Source organism: Pollachius pollachius (genome assembly GCF_949987615.1).
Source record: "Pollachius pollachius genome assembly, chromosome: 5".
NCBI classification, from domain to species: Eukaryota; Metazoa; Chordata; class Actinopteri; order Gadiformes; family Gadidae; genus Pollachius; species Pollachius pollachius.
In genome coordinates this window covers 24,658,836-24,680,125 of record NC_136938.1, presented here as the reverse complement: position 1 = coordinate 24,680,125, position 21,290 = coordinate 24,658,836, and the positions used below count along the sequence as shown (strand labels likewise).

General features: G+C 43.1%; 2 protein-coding genes across 2 annotated transcripts in view; one reads left to right on the top strand and one right to left on the bottom strand.

Annotated features, from left to right (window-relative positions):
• vegfd (vascular endothelial growth factor D) overlaps positions 1-4,778 on the top strand; it is a 9,594-nt gene extending 4,816 nt beyond the window's left edge. Inside the window, exons 2-8 of the mRNA XM_079736899.1 lie at positions 1-31; positions 355-475; positions 1,853-1,922; positions 2,707-2,834; positions 2,940-3,055; positions 3,566-3,725; positions 4,553-4,778. The exon at positions 1-31 is cut by the window's left edge and continues 270 nt beyond it. Of these exons, the coding sequence (XP_079593025.1) occupies positions 1-31; positions 355-475; positions 1,853-1,922; positions 2,707-2,834; positions 2,940-3,055; positions 3,566-3,725; positions 4,553-4,562 (636 nt within the window). The 3' untranslated portion in view covers positions 4,563-4,778. The remainder of the gene's footprint in view (positions 32-354; positions 476-1,852; positions 1,923-2,706; positions 2,835-2,939; positions 3,056-3,565; positions 3,726-4,552) is intronic.
• Positions 4,779-8,470: 3,692 nt separating this feature from the next.
• grpr (gastrin-releasing peptide receptor) lies at positions 8,471-14,940 on the bottom strand (the record flags this gene model as incomplete). The annotated part of the gene is made up of 4 exons (XM_079737015.1): positions 8,471-8,749; positions 9,028-9,141; positions 9,235-9,583; positions 14,633-14,940. The coding sequence occupies 4 exons, from the start codon at positions 14,938-14,940 to the stop codon at positions 8,471-8,473; spliced, it is 1,050 nt and encodes a 349-aa protein (XP_079593141.1).
• Between the last annotated feature and the right edge of the window lie 6,350 nt (positions 14,941-21,290).

Sequence of the window (21,290 nt, the reverse complement as noted above, 5' to 3'; positions counted from 1 at the left end):
GCCGTGTCCTACAGCCTGGAGATACTCAAAGGTGTGTGTGTGTGTGTGTGTGTGTGTGTGTGTGTGTGTGTGAGAGAGTGAATGTGGGTATGTGTTTGTAATCTGTGTTTGCGTTTGTGTGTGTGTGAGTAAATGATTGTATGCGTGCGTGCGTGCACGTGCGTGTGCGTGTGTGTGTGTGACGTGAGAGTGCACGTGTTTGTTAGTGTGTGTTTGTCTGTGTGTGTGTGTGTGGGTGGGTGGGTGTGCGTGAGAGAGTGCATGTATGTGTGTGTATATACACACATACATACACTGCCTGTTTGAGTGTGTGCGCGTGCGTTTGTGTATCAACACGTCCCTCTTGTGGTCCAGCCATCGACGAGGAGTGGCAGCGAACCCAGTGTATGCCCAGGGAGACATGTGTGGACGTGGCCAAGGAGCTCGGGACTGACCCGTCTATGTTCTTCAAGCCCCCCTGTGTCTCCGTCTACAGGTAGGTGGTCTGACTGTTCACCCCTACCTGCCCCTTAAACGTGGTGGATGTAATATTTGAGAGTTTGGAAAAAGTGAGCAGAGAAGAGCATGAGAGATAAAGACATCCCCTCTCTCCCTCCCTCCATTTCTCTGCCATTAAGAAGGGTTGACGTGCATTCATTCACGCACCTGCGATCGCCAGGTCTATTTACTTTCAAACCCCTACCTGCCCTTTAATGATCTGTCTCTGTACTGTCTAACCCCTACCTGCCCTTTAATGATCTGTCTCTGTACTGTCTAACCCTTACCTTCTCCTTAATGACCTGTATCTGTACTGTCTAACCCTTACCTGCTCCTTAATGACCTGTCTCTGTACTGTCTAACCCTTACCTGCTCCTTAATGACCTGTCTCTGTACTGTCTAACCCCTACCTGCTCCTTAATGACCTGTCTCTGTACTGTCTAACCCCTACCTGCTCCTTAATGACCTGTCTCTGTACTGTCTAACCCCTACCTGCTCCTTAATGACCTGTCTCTGTACTGTCTAACCCCTACCTGCTCCTTAATGACCTGTCTCTGTACTGTCTAACCCTTACCTGCTCCTTAATGACCTGTCTCTGTACTGTCTAACCCCTACCTTAATGACCTGTCTCTGTACTGTCTAACCCTTACCTGCTCCTTAATGACCTGTCTCTGTACTGTCTAACCCCTACCTGCCCTTTAATGATCTGTCTCTGTACTGTCTAATCCTTACCTGCTCCTTAATGACCTGTCTCTGTACTGTCTAACCCCTACCTGCTCCTCAATGACCTGTCTCTGTACTGTCTAACCCCTACCTGCTCCTTAATGACCTGTCTCTGTACTGTCTAACCCCTACCTGCTCCTTAATGACCTGTCTCTGTACTGTCTAACCCCTACCTGCTCCTTAATGACCTGTCTCTGTACTGTCTAACCCCTACCTTAATGACCTGTCTCTGTACTGTCTAACCCCAACCTGCTCCTTCATGACCTGTCTCTGTACTGTCTAACCCCTACCTTAATGACCTGTCTCTGTACTGTCTAACCCCTACCTGCTCCTTAATGACCTGTCTCTGTACTGTCTAACCCCTACCTTAATGACCTGTCTCTGTACTGTCTAGCCCCTACCTGCTCCTTAATGACCTGTCTCTGTACTGTCTAACCCCTACCTGCTCCTCAATGACCTGTCTCTGTACTGTCTAACCCCTACCTGCTCCTTAATGACCTTTCTCTGTACTGTCTAACCCCTACCTTCTCCTTAATGACCTGTCTCTGTACTGTCTAACCCCTACCTGCTCCTTAATGACCTGTCTCTGTACTGTCTAACCCCTACCTGCTCCTTAATGACCTGTCTCTGTACTGTATGCTGCTCCTTCCAGGTGTAACGGTTGCTGTAACACTGAGGGTGCCACCTGCAGAAACACAACGGCCACATACGTCAACAAAACTGTGAGTAACAAATGACTCCAGCAGTGTGCTAAACAGATCCTTAGTTATATTTACACTTTGATATTAAATAACATTGAGGGAGTCGAGATAGTATAGTGGCTAGGGTGTCTCGTTCTGGGTTGGAACTCCATTGTCCGCAGTTTACTCGTAGGTAATCCTAGCTCTGGCAGTCCTACTGTGTTGAAGGCAGTGCTTCTGAGGAGAGATGACTCATTGCGTGGGATGCAGCAGTCACACTGTGTAATAGCAGAACTGCTGCCGGGGGAGACGGCACAGAACCTGGGCCATAAACGAGGAAGGAGTTGATGAGGCTTTCACCAGGGGATTTTAGGAAGTGTATTTCTACTGGCCAGGCTGCACAGTGTTGACTTGAAACCTTTAAAGACACAACCTTTTAACTGCCTATTACTGCTGGCAGAGTTTATTTTATCTGTTAATAGCACAACGAAGCATTTACAGATCCCCTTTCAAGCAACGTGGTTGCTCAAGACAAATATAAAGCTAAATTCACTGAAGTGTCCCATTCAGACAGATCGAAGCTCTTCTCTCATTCAATTTTAGATTATTACCAAGTAGGTATTCTTAAGCAAGATGCTCTAACCCCTACCTGCTTAATGACATGGATATGTACTGTCTAACCCATACCTGCTCCTTAAATAAATGTCTCGGTTATGTCTAGCCCCTACCTCCTACTTAATGACCTCTCTCTGAATTTATCGCAAGTCTCTTTCAAGACAGCATCTGCTAAATATCTTAATAGTTTATGTGTATTCCTGTTTTCTAGCTTCTGAGCGTCATCCCATTCAAATTCGGCCCTGAGCCCGTCTTGATCAAAGTGGCCAATCACACGGAGTGTAAGTGCATGGAACCACCCATCATCCGCCGCAACGCCCGCCCCCCAAAGAAGGGAGGGTGAGTAGACCTGCAAAGCCTCTCACACAAACCTGCCCGATGAAACGACCTGCGTTAGGAACAGCGTGTCTCTGTGGTTCAGGGTGCGTTTGTTTTGTGTGCCAGGTGCTCCCCCATGCACCATTTGGCCGACAGCGAGGACACCAGGAGAGTGTGTGCCACCGGCATGCTCTGGGACTGCATGGAGAACCGATGTATTCCCTACCCCGCCTCCATACCTGGTGGGTCTGTGTGTGGTTGTGTATTCCTGACCCCGCCTCCATACCTGGTGGGTCTGTGTGTGGTTGTGTATTCCTGACCCCGCCTCCATACCTGGTGGGTCTGTGTGTGGTTGTGTATTCCTTACCCTGCCTCTACACACAAGTGTGTGTGTGTGTGTACCTTACCCTGCCTCTAGACCTGGTGTGTGTGTGTGTGTGTGTGCGTTTGTGTGTAACTTACCCAGCCTCCATACCTGGTGCACACGCACACACACACACACACCAGGTATGTGTGTGTATACCTTACCTATCCTTTAGGCCTTGGTGTATGTCTGTGTGTGTGTGTGTTTTTTGATTGTAATTATAAATGTGTGTGTGTGTGTGTGTGTGTGTGTGTGTGTGCGTGTGTGTGTGTGTGCGTGTGCAGGGTGCACCCCTGTGTATATCGTGTGTGAACACTTGCATGTTTGGCAGACCCTCAGACTCCCTGTTTGTAACAAGCGTGCGTGTGTATTATGGGATGCGGTGCAGAGTTCTCTCTGAACGCCTGGCTGCCGGACTGTGAGCTAGACCCGGAGCGATGTGCCTGTTTGCCCCGGGCGCCTACGTCCCGCCCGCCGCTGTACCGCTGCCACATCAACACCACGGTCTGCTCCGGGCGCCGGAAAACCAACGACCGCCGCGCCTGCAGGTCAGTGGACGGACGGACACAACAGATAGACAAACACAGCTCATACAACAGAGAGCTCCCACGAGCGACCTGATTGGTCGCACAGAACAACCATTGGGGCGTGAGAGTGTCTCCGTTGTTAGGGATGTTACTGTGGTTCCCCCTACTGACTGGAGTAGGGAACTACCGCTTATGTTAAGTTGTGTAGTCTCCAGACGCGTCTGATGGTTGCCTGGGTATTAGTCCCATCTTACCCTGAGTGAGTTGTATCCCAGCACAAAAAAAAAAAGTTTTAATTTTTGAGTGAATTTGCTCCACAATATGACTACATTTGGATGAGATATTTTGTTTTGTTGGTACCTTTAAAGCACACCCTCTTGTTTAAAATAGCTGCAATGAAAATACTGCTGCTGAGGAGTGCCATTCCATCAGTGTAGCTGATGAGGGAAAAGGTGAAGTGACTAATAGCTACACAGCTATTAATGGCCGCCTCAGCTAAAGCTAAGATGCAGTTGGGAGTTTGAAGTTGTGCAGTGTAAGAAAGCAGGAAAAGACAAGGCAGCTTTTTAGAAAATACCAAACATTATTAGCTTGTCATATTTAAAGTGTAATTATTATTATCCATTAATTATACAGTAATTATTTAGGTTTTGTTGCTTGTTACATTTTCCAGCATAAAAACAGTTTATTAGCAGATGAAAGAGAATGTTTGCGCAGCCAAAGAAATGTAAGAAGAGCTCAGTTGGTGATGTGATGTGAACGCAGCGGTGTATAAAGTGGGTCAACAGGAGACTTTTAACGTGACATAACTTTCATTACTACTGTAACTCTATTCACTGCATTCACAGATGCAAGTGACACAAGTCCACATCCAGCGGAGAGACAATCTGCTCTCTGGAAACCAGAGGCAGAGAGAAAAGAAGAATAATTTATTTACAACTCTATTTATGTAAACACATTAACAAAGTCGAAGACATAGTTTATATTAACTCCTGTGGATGGATTGCATCGTGTATACATTGTGTTCCAATCATTGTATAAAGTTTAGGATTTTTTACACGTCTTTTTTTTGCACTGAACCAAAGAAATGTTTCCATAAAAATGTTGATATTTTTTATAATTTGACCATGCACTGCTGTATCTGGGTACCATTCATAACATTCACAACCCTTATTTTTGGTGTTTAAACCATAAACTGTATAACATGGGCTATTGTTAAACTACAACGGCCCTTGTTCAATTGATCTCCCTCTAGAGGACACTAGTAATACTTATTTAAATACCAAATCAGTAACATGAATGGGGAACTTCAGAATGTTTCAAACAAAACGACACATTACCGTAAATTACGATTCATTTCCTCAAATTCAAAGTGTTTTAAAAATGTTAAGTGTGTGTGTGTGTGTGTGTGTGTGTGTGTGTGTGTGTGTGTGTGTGTGTGTGTTTGTGGGTGTGGGGTGTGTGGTAGTGTGTGGGGGTTCTGAATGCAATTAAAAACAGTTTAGGAATAGTTGCTATTTCTTTACTACTGGTGGGATAGTAAATCTCCCCTTGATAGAAAACATCATTGCCATATTATGATGAATTAAAATTAATTAATGTGCACTTTGGTGGTTAATGTGTGCTGTATGTGTGGATTTATATTGTATAGCTGGGCATTTTCATTCCACAACAATGATTTATTTATTGTTGTAAAATGCAAACGTGAAGCATGAAATCACCATCTTTATCTCACTTCATCTGACATCCGTCATCCTCTGGCCTTGGGTCTGATATGATTCAGATCTCTAACGAGCAGGGAGGGCAAGTCATCTCTCTGAGGCTGAACATCACAATGGATGCCTCACTGAGTTCCTTGATATTAGAGGTGCAGAAATAGCCTGGAATATCATCAAGTATTGTCACTTTAAAATCATCTCAGAGGAAAGCTGGACTAAATGACAGTTAGAGGCACAATCATCTTGTTATCGATGTCCTAATATTCTCACACCAATAATAAAATGTATGGATTCAAAAAGACCGCTTCTAAAAGATAAAAAACGATTTTGTTTAAGTGTTTCTTGCAGTAGTTGATGGAAGATTAGGCCCATCTGTTGTACAAGTTTACATTCCATTTTTGTGCAATCAGAGGCTGAGCTAAAAGCGGTACAAACCCGGAATAATAACACTCAACCCCCAGAATAACAATAGGCATCATCAGTTACACTGTGAAACCCCAATAATAACCAAAAAGTAAAATGTGAGGTGCTGGAAATCCAGGGGCAGTTTGTTAAAAAGCCATTAGTTTGTAAATAGGACAGAGTGCAGAGTAGCTTTGAAATGAAAAAGACGAGGTTAGGAGAGTACTTTTTTTATTAGTGGTAGTGCATGGTTAATTCAGAGGTAGTAGGCTACATCTCAGCAAATCTCTTATCTCATCTAATATATTACATGAAGTAGATTAATATACAACACGTCTTGGGGTCATCAGGCATATGACAAATAATTGGGATGAAGTCCTTAAACTTTCTTCCTGATGCATCTCTATAATCTATAATGACATATCATACCTGATATAAGATGATATAAAAAGGAGAATACTTTTAACAAACTGTATAATTGTTGTATTGTCAGCAATCCCTATTTTGACCTCAAGATAGTCAATATTTTCACTGAGAAAGGCTTCGACATATATGTTTTGAGTCATCAAAATTTGTGATTCATACTGTTTCAGTATAATTAACTTTGAACACATTTATAATATCATCACAAAGTGTTCAGATGTGTAGTTCCCAGTATCCTATTATTGTGGCGATATGCCTCTGCAGCCAATAGCAAAAAAAACATGAATCAAAAATAGATTATGACTGGGATTGTACCTTGCCTTTAAAAAACGTTGAAATCCATGAAATGAATTACCAATCAGAAAACATGACTGAAATAACAGCAGGGGAAATACAGAGAAACGCCATTCGGCCGTATTAGCCTACACTCAGAGGCTTTTACCGCTGCCAAACATGGGCCCTTATTGGCATGGCAACCGGCTCTCCTTATTAAACTGTTGACAATATCTTCTAGTGTAGAGAACAGGCAGAATCCTCTCCTTCCAAACCAAACTGAGGAAATAATTTGGTTTTCCGAATATTTATTTCATACAAATTTAAAAAAATAAAAATAGCTTGTCTATTTTTTTCCCAAAGTACCCCTAGGGGCATGCGTACTCCCATTTGAGAACCACTGCTCTAAAGAATTCCAGTGTCTCGCAGGGCTCTCAGAGCGACGTGTTAAGTAGACGCTTGACATCTCACAGGACAGCCTGCTGGCGAGCCATCTCTGATGATAATTAAACAAACAGTGTTCGCCCTGATTAAAAGCCCGCTCATCATCAGCCGCCCTGGCTGTGAGTGTGACTTCTCTCCCAGCACCAAATAAGGAGACGGCTCCGTCACATCGCGGATTTAGGGCTTAGAACGAAACACCGATGTAATGAGAAGGACCTGCTGCATGTAAACTGTGACGTACAACTGAAACTTGAGGAGCAGAACAACAGGTGACGTTGACTTGTTGTGAGCAGTATATGGTTGAAACCTAACCTAATACTGTTCTGCATTCATCTTCCAGAAAACACAAATAAAGGAATGATTATTTATAATGGGTGATGGATGTCACTCTCATCAAATTAGGCCTGTTCCTTTTTAAATGCAGCTCTATATGGATGGAGGAAAAGCATTTGATCGGAACATAATAACAATCATTCCACACCACTCTTTTGGAGTCCCACTTTATTTTTTCACTTGAAGTATATTCAACACCATAATCACTGGTGAACTAGGTTAGCATTTAGCGATTGGCATACAGCCGTTGACAACAATGGCAGCAAAGTTATGATATAAGGCCTGTAGGATGTTCTATGAACACATTCCTGAAACTTCTCTTCTCAAGTCCACAACACGTAAGGCAACGAAGAGACGCACAATATGCATACAGTTTTGGTTCAGTTTAGCAGTTACTATTAAAAAACAGATTATAAATTACATCAAATTGTTAGCATCATATATTAGAACAGTGTTCATTTGTTCTATGTACGGACAGACATTTATCTCAACAATTACAAACCAAGAACACCATTGCACACACATGTTCTACATCTACATAATATAACTGACAGTGATTGTTCGCTGGTACAACGCTATGGAAGGCCGTTGGGGAATGTGAAAAATAAATTGTTCACGTGTCACAGGTTAACACAGCAAGAGTTGACACGTTGACAGGCATTTTCTGGTTGTGGCCAACGAGGGACCTGGAAGGGGATTTTTTGTTCTAAACACGGTAACATGTCTTATATGATCCTTGAATGATGAGTGTTCGAGTATCAAATGAAACAGGGGGTTAACCTACAATTTAACAAACTAAGCTTCGTATACATTCAATGAATGAATATGATGACCATTGCTTCATTTAACACATTTCAATTGCATTGAAAATAATTTTGTTTTGGCAGACATAAGCTAGACGTGAGGTATGGAGGTTTCTTCGACCAGTTGATACTGGGTTTAAAGGTGACGTTGTGGGTCATTATAACAATGACCTATTCTGTAGTTAATGTTTCATATTTACTGATATCAAGCACATATATACGAATGTATCACACACAGGTGGGTGGCACAAACTATTACACTATACACACTTTTCATGAAAACAAACACACACACACATCAACATAAGCAACCTTGCGAAGGCGCAACATCAATTCAAGTTATTATTATTATAATAACCCCCCACGGTCCTCAGAAGTGTTCTTCCTGGTAAACGGGGGGCCCGTGGTGGCTGGCCAGGGACTGCTGTCGCGTGCTGCGAACCGAGGTCACGTGAACAGACTTCTGCAGAGAGAGTGAGGTGGCCCTTCGGGCCACCAGGGGACAGCAGAGGCCCCGGAGCTGCTGGTTGAAGTCCTGCTGGAAGCCCTTGCTCAGCAGGTAGAGGGCCAAGGGGTTCAGGCAGGAGTTGGTGAAGGCCAACAGACGGGCCGCCACGCTGAACAGGAAGTGGAACATCGAGGTGTCCGGCTTGGTGGGGGGGGGGGATTGAGTGGGAGAGAGGAGGGAGATAGAGAGAGATGGAGAGTATGAATGTATGTGTGTGTGTGTGTGTGGGGGGGGGATAGATAGAGGGAAGAGAGGAGGGAGATAGAGAGAGAGATGGAGGAGGGTGCGTGAAGGTGTGTGCGTCAGAGATATAAAGAGATTATGTGTGCAGGAGAAAGAAGAGAGTGAGTAAACATATGTATTTAATATAATATACTGTATATAGATTATGAATCATTTATAGATATGTGTACATGTACCTGTGAGTAGTGGTAGGAGCGGTACAGGTAGACCACATGGCTCGGTAGCCAACACACCGCAAACAGGCCCACAAACACCAGCACGGTTCTGGCCAGGCGCTTCCTCGACTCAACCTGTTGGGAATTAAAGCAATACACAACACAAATGCTAGGTTTTTGATTGATTTGATATCAAATCCAATCGAAACAAATGTTTTATCCACTGACTTGTCGTCTGTTGACGTTTCCTTCCACCGGTAAATTGGAGGCACTGCGGATGAGGCTTTGAGCGATGAATGTGTAGAACACCGATATGACCAGCAGGGGGATCAGGTAGAATATGAGGAAGGACATCGTGGAGTGGATCCTTGGATGTAGTTCCCCGGTGTGCGGATAGGGGGCGCATGTGACAAAGGTCTCGTTGGTGCTGGTGATGTCGAAGGTCTGCAGGTCTGAAAAGACGGCCTCCGGCACAGCCAGGACCAGAGCCAGGAGCCAGATGAGAGCCGCCTGCAGGACGATGCTGCCGGTGGTCCTGGAAGTCTGGATGTCCAGGGGCTTCACGATGGCTTGGTATCTGACACGTTTCAGGGGATTTCACAAAGAGATGAAACATTCTCTTTAACATAAGAGGCAGTAAAACGCATATTACCTGACATAACCATTGATATACAAACCAGCCATTTGGTGTAGACAGTGAAGTTATTTCACACAATGCCGCCGTGAGTGCAAGCCCTGTTAGCATTGCACTCACAATGTTACTGGGGTAAGCATTACCCCAGCAGGAATCGACAGTAAATTGTACCACACAGTCGTAGCCTGGTTCCATTCTTAGTATAGACCACTTATCTTCTCTCTCTCTCTCTCTCTCTCTCTCTCTCTCTCTCCCTCTCTCCACCTCTCTCTCTCTCTCTCTCTCCCTCTCTCTCTCTCTCTCTCTCTCTCTCTCTCTCTCTCTCTAGCTCTCTCGCTCTCTCTCTGCTGTTGAACAGCATGGAGCATATCAATCCAACGCCTTCGTTTAAAGCTAATGGGTTCGATCACAGTGTTTGCGACCTCAGACATGGTGTTTTAAGTGCTGGAACGAGGGACAGGTGATCAGGTCTTGAAAAACAACAGTGCTGTTTCAGACGGCACTGTGCCCCCCCCCCCCCCCCCCCCCCCCACAAGCGGCTCTTCTGTTGTTGTTGATGGTATTATCCTGACAACAAAGGAGAGTAGGCAGGTGGAAGGCAAGGTAAATACATTAGCCAGCCCCAGCAACCGGGAGAGGTATACATTGATGAAGACGATTTTGAGAACGGAGAAAATAGGTGGAGATACAGTTAGAAGAGGGAATGGTAAGAAAAAAACAGGAACAGAGCAGGCAGGCTGGACAGAAGAGGAACCAATCTGAACAGACTGACGCTCAAGTGGCTAAGTATTCTTTGGGGTAAGATCTTACTCTAAAATGACCGCTAGAATAACCCCTCCCACTGTAGAGGAGAACTCTGATGAGTCTGACAGTGAATCCATCAATGTGGCGCTGGCTCAAGGGAACAAAGACATTGGATGCTCCCTGACCAAAATTAAGAGAGGACAATAGGCAAAAGCCCTGAGAGTTTAGTGTCAGAGTCCACACAACTTAAAATGAAGAACACAGTTGAGCAAAGTTGGTCAAAGCTCAGCTAGATGATGATTTTGAAGGCATACTATTGTTTTCCTTGTTTCTGTCAGGTTTGCCCCCCTCCATCTTATCTGTCATTTATATGGCACGTAAACATAATAACAACCTTAAAAGGGCCACCCTGTATGATGTCCATCAAGTGATGTGCATCAAGAGGTTGGATGTACTCTCTCTGCAGGAAACGCACAGCACAACAAACAACGAGATTGACTGGAAGTGGAGTTGTCCCATTCATCTAAAGAAGTGGTGGGGTGGGTTTTGTTTTCAGTGTAATCAAAGAACTTGGGTACACAATCGATAAAATGGATTATCCATGGCTAGTATAGACCAGTTTTATTGTTTACGCATAATTGTACTACTTTTAAAAGTTTTTGTATAGTGCCTGTTGGTTCAACTGAGCATTGTTTAGTGAAGTGTTATTCTTAAATACAAAATAGGAAAATCCAAAAGCATGGCGGATGGTGGATCTACAATGTTAAAGAGATTCCCCAGGAGATTGAGGCCATATTAAGGCTCTCTGCAGTAAAATCAGCTTTGGGCAACCTGCTAGGCACTGCAGCACAGGGTGCGCTAGTGGAGTCACCTTTATGGAAAGTGTCACAAATGGATGCAGAAAAGGAGAAAGAAAAGAAAAGGAATGGCAAAAGAAAGCAGATCCATACCCTTGCAGCTCACTTTTATGGGCATTTGTACAAAAGTGAACACCTACATAAACCTTTACTGGCCATTGGTCATTTTATAGTTGTTTCCCAAAAGCCAAGCTTGATGCAGTACAGGGAATGCAGAGTGGTAAAGCTCCAGGCATAGATGGTCTGCCTGCCAATTTTTATAAGATATTCTGGTCAGTAGGTGCAGATGTTCTTTCTGTGTTAACGGACAGCCTAGCTGGAGGGCGGCTAGTTAAGAGTTACAGGAGGGCAGTGATAACGCTGATTCTTAAAAAGGGAGGTTTGCCACACATCTAAAACTAGAGCCTGTCTCGCTACTCTGCAAGTAGGTAACATCCAAAATATCCTTTGTAGGTACTACTGTAAGGGCTCCAGTTTTCCTGATTTTAATGACAGTTTCCCTTCTGTGAAGCTACTTCCTGATTTTAAAGATTGCCCATGGCTGAAAACTGGTTAAGTTTTGCATTTGAACAACTTCACCGGTAAACTGTCCTACAAACTGTGTGCAAAGATTTTTAACAAAGGCAGGCTGAATGGTTGTTGTGACTATCCCAGGAGGGCTCACACAAAGGAGGACATCGCACCTGAGTGGAGGATGCTCTACAAACCGCCGTTAACAAAGAGGATTGGTGATCTGCAGTGGAGAGTTCTCCATGTGAAGGTTGTCGTTTACTCTTTCATTTCTTTGTTAGACTCCAATGTGTCATAAATATGTCCTTTCTGTTCACAGAGAGAACCGGTATCCGCTTATGAGTATGACAGACTAACTACTCTTTTCCTGCCGTTAACTAGGATTTTTATTTGTTTGGAGACGTTTTTCCAAAGGGCAACTTCATTTTTGATTTTAAATAGACTAAAATGTTTAAAAACAAAAGTGCTCTTTTAAAATGTATGATTGGACGGGCAAAGATGGCAATCTATCTAAGCGTAAAAAGGAAAGTAGAGAATACCCTGAGTATTGACAAACAGTTGGGGTTTATCCGTTTATCCGACTGTTGCAGTCCAGGATGAAGGTAGATATCAGGTATTATATAGATATGCAGGACTTAAATGGATTCTTACACATCTGTTGTTAAACTATGCTCTGTTGTGGAAGGAGATCTGATTTGAGTGATCACTTGGCTGAAAAAAATGTATATTTGTTATTAATTGTTGTTGTTGTTCTGTATGTTTATCTGGTATTTTAATGTGTTTATGTATCTTTATATAAGTATGCATGTGAATATGTGTATGTTTAAATATTTTATATATTTTTGTACATATGTTTTGATTTGAGTATGTAAAGGAACGTTTAAATATGCTGTATGATATTTGAGATAAGGAAATCTGTAAAGAATAAAAAAACTCTATCTCTCTCAGTAGAGCATAGTGCTACATAAATGCAAATGAAATGGAACTAAAATCACAGTTTAACATAGTGCTGCTATGTTTGAAGAAAGGAAACCATTAAAGTAAACGGAAAGGAAAGTAATAATAAGCTACCCATTCAGCAAATGCCAGAGTGAACTCACAAAGAGATGATTAAGGCCTAAAAACCGAGTTGCTATGATTACATGCAGCGACCAAATTACGTTTAATCTGGAAGTCAGTGAATGGCTCATCTACAATCATGGACACAAGCAAAAAGCAGCCAACCTCTCATTTTCAATACTTGCAACAGCCCATATTTTCCTGTTTCCTCCGCAAATAGTGTCCTATCTTGACGTTCAGTCACATCCCATATCTTATTTTTTGCTTAATTTTTACACTAGCTCTCTCTCATTGCATTGAACCACAAATTCAGTACCGGATTACTGATATTAACCCAGAGTAGCCATCTGTTTTATTGAAAAGGTAGACATCTATTAGGAAGAAAGTGGAATAGTTTAAGTGGTTACTGTGTTTGAGGGTCTGACTCCGAACCTCAGTTTCTGCATTCTCCTTGTAAGCATCCTTTAACAACACCGCCTACCTTCTCCATAATGACATTTATCTAAAATAACATTTGCCGTATGTCACTTTGGATACAAATGTTTGCTAACTGACTGATTAACAATAGTAGTTCAGTGTGAAGGTTTTACCAAACACATTCGCACCTTATCCTGGGGATCCCTGTAGCCATTTTAGAGGAAGTTCCACTCGGCTTCCAGGTTCCACTCAACATCAGGGCTGTTACAAGATGCCCTAAACCACTTACCTCCTTGGGGCCACAGATAGGACTGGTGATGCCAACAACTAAACAGAGGGAGCCATCTTTGAATAGATTTCACAGATGAACAAGAGGGAAAAGAACCATTTAACCTAGCATGGCTTCAGTGTACAACAGTATGTATTTAGTAACATCAATCTGTCATCAATCTAACATCAATTCAACTGAAAAATAGTTAGGAATCGGAGGTCACTCTGTCAGACCACTGATAAGTTACGTCAGAATATGTGATGGTTAGTGGTATGCACTTAGCTCGCTAAGTACTAAGTGTTCGTTATACCCGTCATGGTGGCGTAAACAGTGAAGCGCATGTGTAGCGTCCTGGCCACACAAACAACTGTCCGTGGCGAACCAGAGGTAGCACTGAAGACAGCTTGGTAAAGATCAACCGGCCACTGCTAGCAGAACATAAGGCATACTGTGTTCATATGAAACTATGGTGTTAATGCATTAGCTTGTAGTGAGAGTCAAAATGTTCGATCAGAGGTGAAATTTGACATCTATAGTGACACACCTGTCAAGATGGAAGTGATGATAATACATGAAAAGGGAAAGGCAAATGTAAATATAGGTATAATATATATATATTTATATATATATGTATACATAAATATTAAATAGTTCTGTGATAATGGGTAAGCCAGTATGGGTTCATTAATATTATAGTTCTTAGTGTTACAATGATGTTGATGATGTTGATGATGATGATGATGATGATGATGATGATGATGATGATGATGATGATGATGATGATGATGATTATGTTGATGTGCTGGTGTTGTGAGTCTTCCCAGAAATCTTCAATAATAACATTATCCTACTATATGATTACATTTTGGTATTACATACTTTAAACAGTTAAATTTGAATTCTGGGATGGGATAAACACATTTTGTAGGAAACAGGTGGAAAGGTCCAACTAGCACTTTTAGAAGAATGAAATAATAGAACAAAATACTTACAAATGCAGGTATGCAAATTAGGTGACTTTTAACTTGCGACCTATTTATATCACATAGTTATTACAATCTATTGTCATAAAATTGCATAGTGATTTCTTAACTTCTTCTTTCTTCTAATTTCCAAGGGTGACCAGACACCTACCTATCAGCAGACAGAGCCGTGAGCGTGAACACGGATACCCCGACCGAAGTGAGTTGGATAAACGGGATGACTTTACAGCCGGTTCTCCCGAACAGCCATTCCTCTGATATATAACGGCTCGCGTCCACCGGCGCGCACGTCACGAGCAGCAAAACATCCCCGAGCGCGAGGCTGGACATGAAGAGGTTCGGGACGTTCCGGATGGATTTGGTGGAGCAAAACGTCCTGATGAGTGTGATGTTACCAATTAGTCCCAGAATAATGAAAATGCCGTAGATTACAGCCAGGGCGACGCCAGTGTGCCACATGGTGTCTAGATGGCTGCGGCGCGCTGCGTTCGTCCTCCGCTGTCCGCGCGGCTGGAGATGTTTGCGCGCAAATTACGTCTCTTGAAGTGATGTCTCCAGTCCTTTCACGTCACCCATGAGGGTGAGCGCTTTAATTTCTCCTTCCCGTTGTGAATGCTCTGATTCTTTGCAAAACATTTATTGATTTATGAATAATGATTGGTTTTTCAGAAATATAGGGTTATTAGTTGTAACCGCGATTGCCTGACCTCGTTATGAGTGTTGTTGGGGCTTTATGTGGCTGCCATCCACGCGTCTTCACCGCTATATTGAAAGGGCGGGAAGGCCATTATTACTATGAATAGGAGAGACGCAATCATGCAGCTGTGGCCATTTCAGCCCCGCCAATACATTCCTTTTGGTATTGTCAATATCAATTTGTTTTCAGAATCGTCATGAGGAGTAAGCAACATTAAACTGTATGTTTCCACACTGTTGATTATCCAGAAAGCGACGGTGGACAACCAGAGGTCCCTGGACTCCATCAAGGGCTGCTGAAAGGTGTGTCTGGGGGCCGAGCAGCAGGGGGGGGGGGGGGGGGGGCAGAGTACGCTGCAGTGTGTTTATCTGGATGAAGAGAGGGAACACACATAGACACACACACTGAGCCATAATCCCCTACTGGGACCAACCTCTTCCCCTCATTGAAAAGAGATATGAGTGTGTTTTGTGTGTGTGTGTGTGTGTGTGTGTGTGTGTGTGTGTGTGTGTGTGTGTGTGAGAGCGTGTGTGTGTGTGTGTGTGAGTGAGTGTGTGTCTGTGTGTGTGTGTGTGTGTGTGTGTGTGTGTGTGTGTGTGTGTGTGTGTGTGTGTGTGTGTGTGTGTGTGTCAGCGCGTGTGGAAGTGCTCGTGATGTTCAGTGCATTGAAGGAGAACGGTGGAGTGTTCCTCAGTCTAAACACTCTGACATAACACCGGGAGGGGGGGGGGCGGGGCGGACCCTCGCATAGACACCGTTTAAACCACTGGGTCTTTGGGCAAATAACCAAAGGATGCTGCTTTGTAAGACACCAAATCAACCGAGGAGGACACAATACAATGAAGGAGTTTACAGGTCTTTCAGCAATCATTTTATGATTGCGCAATTTGTGAATGGGCCGCATTGAAGATGAAACCTCGTTCCAAACCATGAGGTTTAACTCAAAAGGATTTCAATTGGACTTGTGCGAGCACGAAGCAGCCCCGTTTGGCATCTGTAGTGTTGCCATAAGTGCTTTGTCAATACGGCAACATATGGCATACAAGATCGAGTGTTAGTCACCCAGAAGGAAATGCCATCCAAATACCAAGCAGGAACTAAGGAGAGAGCTGTAAATGAGGAGCAGAACTGTCTTCACGTTATTATCAACGCAATCATTCTCTCCACACACTTATGATCCACCCGGGAGATGGGGAAATAGATTCAGGTGCATTTTCACAAGTTGCTGATAGTTGTTGATAGGTCAACGAAGAATCCACTTAAAAAATAAATGCTTATATGACTCATGTATGAATACCGTACATTTGTTTCGGTGTAATCTCCATATTTTTTTCCGGGAATTTTTAGGCGGCCGGCGACTGAAGAGGATGAAACTGAAGTAGAATTAAACCTTCAAAGTAAAAGAGAACTGTGCGAGAACTCAACTCTCACGAGAAGAATGCATTTTGTAAATCTATTGGTTGCCTGTAGCTTCACACTAAGCTAAAGTAATCCATTTAGTGCGATAGATATTCATAACAAGAACAAGAACAACAACTTAAGGCTAATAAAGGAAAACCATGACCATTTCCGTCAACTTTTTGGGTCAAAGGGACAAATGTTGACAATCCTTGAGCGAGAATGCTGCAGCTGTTTGAGCGAGGAGCCCCTGAATGGTAAATAGACTGCATTTATTTTTCTCTTTTCTAACCAGTGGCCACTCAAAGCACTTCATGGCATGCATACTTTCACACACCGAAGGACACGTCCACGACAACAGCCAGACAGCTGGGTGAGATGTTTTGCTCAAGGACAACTCGACGTTCAGCTTGGGGGAGCCGGGGATTGAACTAGCAAACTTCCAGTTACCCGCCAATCGGCTCTAACTCCTGAGCCATGTACCGCTGAAGAGAGGAGAGTTTGTTGTGTTTCACTACCGAAGATATTGTTTGGTGTATCTTAAAGATTCGGGTGAAGGAGAGTGGAGATTTTAATGACGATAGAGAAATATCCTGCAAGAATGCAACAACAAGGTTTCAAAGTAAGACATTTCCTTGAGCAACACAAAAGGTAAAGAAACTAATTTTATTTATCTGTAGCGATCCTTTCCTTAATGATATAATATAATCTGAGCCTGTCAGTGGCAACATATTGGCAACAAATTAGTCAGTCCCTTATGGTGATCAGAAAATAGGGTTCAGGTTCAAAAAGTTTTCCTTTAATAGATATTTTGGAGATTTGTGCCCCGATATTCCCGCCCCAAATTAAAATTAAATATTAAGTCACCGGGGCTGGATTGCCCCAACTGGGCGTAAACCTGGTCTTAACTACGCCTGGACGTAACTTGGCGTTCTAAGTCTGACCTAACGTTACGCAGGTTGCACCAACTGGGCTTAGCGTTCTTTTCACTAAAACCAGGCGTAAATCCTACGCCTGGTCAGGGGCAGGCGTAGAGTCGAAATTCCAGACTGTTTCTATAGCAATTATATCCAATCTATCCAGCGCAACTATGGTACGTATAATACACAACGAGCGGGCATTTAGACGGGAAAGAGTAATTAGGGACAGAAGCAATCCATTGGACATTTATGATGACGAGGAGCTGATTGAGAGGTTTCAATTCTGTAGGAGAGATCTGTTCGAATTAATAGAAGAGCTGTCACCGGATTAACAGTTCGTGTTGGACCGCAATGCAGCGCTACCACCATCCTTGCAACTGCCCATTATGCTTCGCTTCTATGCAAACGGGGCATTTCAAAACACAGCCGGCGATATGATCAGTGTTCACAGATCGACCGCCTGTCAGGTTATCCGGAGGGTTTCACTGCCTTCATGGGGAGATGCAGATGAACCCAGAACAGGTATGCACAGTAATAGCTGCGTGCACAGTTCTGCCCAACATCTGCATCTCCAAGAGAATCCCTCTCCCCAGACCCCATCAGACACCGGCAGTCCCCTTCCAGCCAGAGCAATTGAAGATATCGCTGGCCGATTAGTCCGCGCTCAACTTATTAATCAGTTGTGAATATTGTTTTAATTATGTATACATGTTTTATATAGGCCGACACATTAAACAGATCGCTCCTACAGTCTCAAAGCATCTCAATTAGCTCCGTCATTTGATGACGTTCAATGCATTGCTTCTGTCAAAATAACCATTCCCATCTAAATGCCTGCTCGTTGTAAACCAGACAACACAAATACACATTTTAATTACATTCGTTTGCAGTGTTTTATTGTTATGCATTAACACCATTGTTGAATGACAATGAATAAAATAATGAATTATTTATTTCAGTGTCCAACAGCATGTCAAGTAAAATAGTAAATAGCTGTCGGCACGAGGCATCCTAGCAATGCGGTGATATGCGCATTCCATGGAACATTCACATGGCCGCGCATGGCTAAAAGCGGGCGTAGTTAACTTAAGACCAGGCTTAAGTCCCGTTGGTGCAACCGGCGTTAGTTCCATTCTAAAGCCAGGTCTTAATACCTACTTAGCAGTTATGACCAGGCTTATTTAAGACCAGTTGCTGCAACCGGACCCAGCTGAGGTCCCCATCAATAAATTCTCACGTGGACATGGTTTAAAATAAAAAAGAATAATCATTTAAAATAAAATGTTGCGTTGTTGACAAATTTCACTCTTTTCGTAATGCCAGCTTGAATAATATGCTCTTACATAATAAACCAATTATTTTTATGTTTCAGAGGCTCAAAACATAATTTTTTCAAGGACCGCCGGGACTGGTGTCATGGTAGAACGTTGTAGGTGAGATGTGTTCAAATGTCCAACTGGAGCTACGGTTTTCATCATGCCACATAAATGTGTTGCAAAAAAAATCATTTTTCTAGTCCGCTGAGCTACGAGCCAGAAAGATAACGTTATGGATTTGTAAGAGCCAATTTAGTTTATACACATGTTTATAATTCGAAATTCGTCCCAGCCTTTATACCACAGATACTATAAGGTCTGTTGCATATAACTGCATTTTCTCATTGCAGTTTAATTTAACAGTAATCTGACAAAATCGCTAATTAAGGCCGTATTCACATCTAGCGTTTTTTTAAATCTGCCAGCGCTTGTTTTACATTATATTCCTATGGAGCAGAGCGTTTCTGGCAAAAGTCACGCCCGTTTTTTTAAACGCCTCTCCCAGCGTTTTTTTTCTGCCATACGGAGCGTTGAAAAACTTCAACTTTCAGGAAGAAAGCGGCCGACGTCAGGCGTCTTTTTGGCAACTGACCAATCACAAGCGGAACATTGACACTTTTTAATTACAGAACATGTCGAGATCTACCACATGTCTACTTGGCTCTAGCCTGGATACGTAGTAGGCGAGTAACGTCGGGTCTAGAATGGGTTCGTTGCTAGGCGATAGAAAAAACGCTCTTGGCGCTTTTAGGACAAAAAACGCTGCCCGCTTTTTTTTTTGTTGAAAAAACGGTCGGCTCAACTTTTCCCCATTACAAAAAACGCTTGATGTGAACACGGCCTAACACCGCAACTGCAAATTAACCACACGGAGATAACCATGGCAACCGGTCAAACATATTTTCTTTTTGCCATCTTTCTGCGTGCGCATCCGCCGTGTTGATAAACAAATAATCCCCCTATATGCAACCATTAATTCATAAAGCCTTCGTACCTGCCAGGCTGTCTCATATTGTGTCACTCATTGACGTCCTCATTTGAGACAATGCTTTCCACTCATTAATTGGTTGCCCCGCTTGTTTTGAGCAACTGCGCCATCGTAGGTAGCTTGAGCAGCACCCTATGCTAACAGCTAGCTAGCGGTATGGGTTGGTAAAATTAGGGGATTCATAAGCTTTCAGACATGCGACAGGCTGAACAGGTTCATACTGGACCCTGAAAATAGTAGCTTCAAATGTTGTTGATTTTTAACCATGACTTCTCCATCGTTTTCAGTCACATGTGGTCTGCAAGGGAAGATGGAAAATGGTTAAAGCACCAAACCAAAACGAGGAAATTGTTATATTTTGTTCCACTAGATTTTCAATGTTCATGGAAATTGGAATGAAATGAAAAGGTGCCTGTTTTAACAGTTTGCTTGTGTATATTCGTATTTGAATTTGACGTGAAAACCAGATTATACTCAAGTACCCTGACGCTAACAGCAAACGCGTCCATCGACCGCGTCCATCTCCCACACACACTCTGTGAAGATAAGTGGGCTGAGTATCCCAAACCCCTCCCCCCCCCCCCCCATAGTGCTCCCTGCTGTCAAATGATGGTATTCTGCATCTGGCATCTGCATTTCATGCTTTAAAGGGGACATATTATACCACCAGGTGTAAGTGTGATTATGTCATATGGGGCAGATTTTCGAAATGGCTTGTAAGGCTAATCACACTCATACCTGGTGGTATAATATGTCCCCTTTAAACCCTACAACAGGGAACATACTAATTGACTGGAATCATACTGCCAAACTGTAGCCTTCTACCGTTACATGCAATGAATGATTTAATCCATGATATAAGTGTTTTCTGGCAGAACCAATGAAATGGCAGGAGGCAGAAAAACATAAGGTGAGACAATAAGGACGTGGCATTTCAGGATCTAGCCATCAATAATCCAGATCCATAATACTGTCTATCGCATGAAGTCAGTGCCAGTCGGTCAGTATGCATGACCCATGTTAGAATCGCCCGATAGAATCACCCGGTATAATCAGTATTGTCCCTGGTTTGCACGCGTGTTTCCTATCCACTATCATAACATCCTCTATCATAACACCTGTTTCTACCACTTTCAGCTGGTTTCATTTTATGCAATTTCTTGTCTGTAGGTCTGTTAGCTATCAGGTTTCTCTTGCAAAAGAGGTGCTCAACAAAACAGATTAAATAGGGGAATAAAAATACATTAAATAGAGAACTGAACCACTAGCAAAGATTGAACTACAATAACCTGTATGTTTAAGCTACCGTTTTAACACACAATGTTCTGGTGACCAGTGGAAAAGTGGCCTGTGTGAATCTGGCTAATTTCTAATTTCTAACCCCGGTGATGATAGCTCTGTATTGGTCCCACCAAGCTGAACCTCTGACCATACGCCCCCTGCCATGGTTAGCATCGCCTGCTACGTGCTACATCGCTTCAGCTCACTGT